The sequence below is a fragment of the Macaca thibetana genome, chromosome 12 (genome assembly GCF_024542745.1).
Source record: "Macaca thibetana thibetana isolate TM-01 chromosome 12, ASM2454274v1, whole genome shotgun sequence".
Taxonomy (NCBI): Eukaryota; Metazoa; Chordata; class Mammalia; order Primates; family Cercopithecidae; genus Macaca; species Macaca thibetana.
This window is the reverse complement of record NC_065589.1, coordinates 89,543,137-89,546,308: the sequence shown is the minus strand read 5'-3', so window position 1 is coordinate 89,546,308 and position 3,172 is coordinate 89,543,137. Positions and strand designations below refer to the sequence as shown.

General features: G+C 55.7%; 1 protein-coding gene across 1 annotated transcript; it reads right to left on the bottom strand.

The window, feature by feature from the left end:
• Positions 1–876: 876 nt before the first annotated feature.
• Positions 877–2,493, bottom strand: RPRM (reprimo, TP53 dependent G2 arrest mediator homolog). The gene has a single exon (XM_050752076.1). It carries the CDS (start codon positions 2,104–2,106, stop codon positions 1,777–1,779), a length of 330 nt encoding a protein of 109 aa, XP_050608033.1. The 5' UTR covers positions 2,107–2,493; the 3' UTR covers positions 877–1,776.
• Positions 2,494–3,172: the final 679 nt, after the last annotated feature.

The window sequence follows — 3,172 nt, the reverse complement described above, 5'->3', positions numbered from 1 at the left end:
AACCTTTTGTCAAGTTTATGCTCGAAGCTATTGTATCCTTTGGGTTATTTTCAGAGGCACGGTTTTTAGGCATTTCTTTCTAACGCTGTTGAATTTCTGAGCCTTAAATATGTCAACGACCATCTGTAGCTCTACTCCAAATATCCTTCCCAGTTGGGGTTGTAATACTCATCTCCCACATTCAGGACCTCGGCTAACTCCTCTCAACCCTTTGCCTGGTCTGGGGCAGTCTAAATTACAAAGAACAGGCTGAACCTTTATTTTAACCTGGTCTTTTTTTGCCAGAAAAAGTAATATAGCAACGACAGTAATGCATCTCATGTTTTAGTAACAATGGTTTACCCCAGGGAGCATTAACGTCACTGTGTACCTTAGCAGCTACTTTTCCTTGCATTTTATAATTCCCCTTCCCCATGCCCCGGCCCCGCCCGTGGGCAGCATCCCAAAGCCGCCTCGCTGACGTTGGTTAGGGTAGAGACGCTCTCCGTAAAGGCTGTCCAAGCCTTCTCTTCCTTTCATTAGCGGTGTAATCCTGTGTTCCCGCCGGAGCCTGGCACGGAAGTGTAATCTTCCCGCGGGGGCCCTCCTGTAGTCTCGCCTATCTGAGAGCTGAGACTAAATGAAATATAAAATATTCACGATAAGAGGAAACAAAGGATGCTACCTCCAGGACGGCTACTGTGCCTGAGGCTGGGCTCTGTCTCAGTCATCCCAGGGCCTCTCCGTCTGGCCCCACCCTCGCCCCTCCATGGGATCCACAAGTTGAATCGCAGCTCTCTAGGGTGAATTTCCCTGGCCGGGAGCCAGACTCTGCACCGCCGCCCCGTTCCCCCCCTGCTGGGGAGCGCAGAATGACCACCAGGAGGCCAGGAACAAAACGCTTAAATGTTGCATTTATTAAGGAAATGTTAAATAAGAAAAAAAACAAAAAGTCAAAACGGTGTCACGGATGTCAAGAGCACTTTTGTGGCGTAAACCGTGCAGTCACGAGCTACGAGTTCTATTCTGGGTCTTTGTATCAGGGCCAGCAGGAACGCTAGACACCTCCCAAAAGACCCAGTGGGAAATGCACTAAAAGAAACAACTCACCCCCCTCAAAGTCGCAGGCTCCCCTCCCCCCACCCCTTCTCCCACAACGACAAAACTTTAACCCCTCAGGCAGGCAAACAGGCCACTGGGGCAGAAAAAGACTTATCAAATATTTGTATTCAAGCAAACAAACACAAAACCTCTTAAAACGGCACGTTACAATCAAAGGTATTTATCGCCTCTCCCCTCCAGGGCTGGTGGGGAGCAGGAGAAGAGTGGGAGCACACCCGGACACGGATTTGTGAGACCCCATGATGTCTGCTGCGTGGCTTTTAACAGGTCACTTTTCCGGTCACAAGGCGATCAGTGCCGCTGGGTCTCTCCCCTGCCCTCCCTCTCCACTTGCCCCCAGAGCTTGGCCCACCTGCGGGTGGAGAAGGGCCTTCGCCCCGTCGTTCTCCCCGCATTCCAAGTAAGTAGCAGCTTCCAAAGTTCTGCGCCCTAATCGCCTTCTTCTTGCCACTTTCTGCTGAGTCCAGAAGTCCGGGCGCTCTCCTCCGACTGCCAGGCATGAGGACTTTCAGAGGGCGAGGGAGAAATCGGTCGCTTCTTTCCGAAAGGCCGAAGTCGAGAGAAATAATTGACTCCGACAGGTTTGCTTCGCCCAGTCTCTGACAGTGAGGGGCACAGCCGGGCTGGCAAAGTGGGCAGGCGTGGGAGCGGTTGCCGCGGGGGCGGAGGGGCGGGTCAGTAGGGCCCCACGACCACTGCCTCCACCTCCTTAGACGGTCTCCGGTCCTTCACGAGGAAGTTGATCATGCCCTCGGACTTGATCAGCAGATTGCAGCCGAGGAAGAAGATGCCGAAGACCACGGTGAGTGAGAGCACGCACATAACGGCGATCTGCACCACGCGCATTATGTACAGGCTGCGCTCGTCCGGGCCTCCCTCCGCGAAGCCGTCGTCGGTCACCACGGACGCCTGGGTGCAGCAGCGCACGGCTCGCTCCAGCGCCTCGCTGCTGTTAGCCAGGAACAGGCCCGCCACGTCGGTCTGGTTGCCCAGGGCCGGATTCATCGCAGGAGCCGGCGGGCGCCGCGAGCGGCGCGGGTCCGAGGGGTGGGAAGGCGGCGGCGCTGGAGGAACAGGTGCCGAGCTGAGCGCTCACTCGCAGACTAGCGCTTGCAAGGGCTCCTAGCTCTGCTTTCGAAAGTCCCTGGGCCGTGGGAGTTTCCCAGGAGCCTCTCCGACGCGCGCAGCAGCTAGGCTCTTCTAAAGCCGTCCGCTCCAGCCCGGGCGGTGCTCGTTCCCGGCGCTCGCTCGACTGGGGGCTGTTGGAACTTGGCGGGGCTGGACCAGCCCGGCCGTGGGAGGTGCGGGCAGCGGCGGCTGCAGCGGCGGGGCGGCTGCACTGAGTAAACAGCGGCCCCTTCCGGCCGCACCGCCGCGCTGCGCGCTACTCTTGGGCGGTGGAGGAAGCAAAGGGGCGAACCTGGTCTTGCTTTTTATTGCTTTCTTCTTTTGCAAACTCCGAAGGCCAGGCAGAGGTCATCGTACTCTTCTAGCTTGATGGATGATTAAAAGAGTTTGGCGAGGGAGGGTGCGGTCAGCTGAAAGTTTCAGAGGAACTGGGACACACGAGCTCTGCGTGTCCTCTGCCGGCTGCCCCCCTGACCTCTGGGCTGATGGAAAGTGGCGATGAATCCCAGGTGCCAGATGGTGCCAGCTGAGGCCACCCGCCCACCGCCTGTGCTTGACTCCGTCTCGCCTGCGTTGGATTTCTGGTGGAGTGGAGGTGATCTGAGAATGTTTCTTACAAAGTAATGAATTTGGAAAGACAGAAAGGCATGGAAGAAGGAAGGAAGGAAGGAAAGAAAAAAGGAAGGAAGGGAGAAAAAAGAGCTCTACACTCAACTTCCTTTACAAAAGCGATTGGGAGACAGAGCAAGGCAGATTTTATCATGAGGTCTGAGGCCAAGGAAAGGGGGTTAGAGGAAGGAGGAGTTCTTCTGTGGCCCTTGGGTGGAGGTGGTTGCCGGGAGCAGGGGTCACCTCTCTGGTAAAGGAAGTGAACACAGTGACCACTTGCTTGTAATTTTAATTGCAGATGAATTTTTGGATGTGCTTCCAGCATTTTGTCCAT

What these genes read in the sequence shown, in the direction of transcription:
- RPRM (XM_050752076.1), bottom strand. Translation starts at nt 2,106, where the DNA reads ATGAATCCGGCCCTGGGCAACCAGACCGACGTGGCGGGCCTGTTCCTG.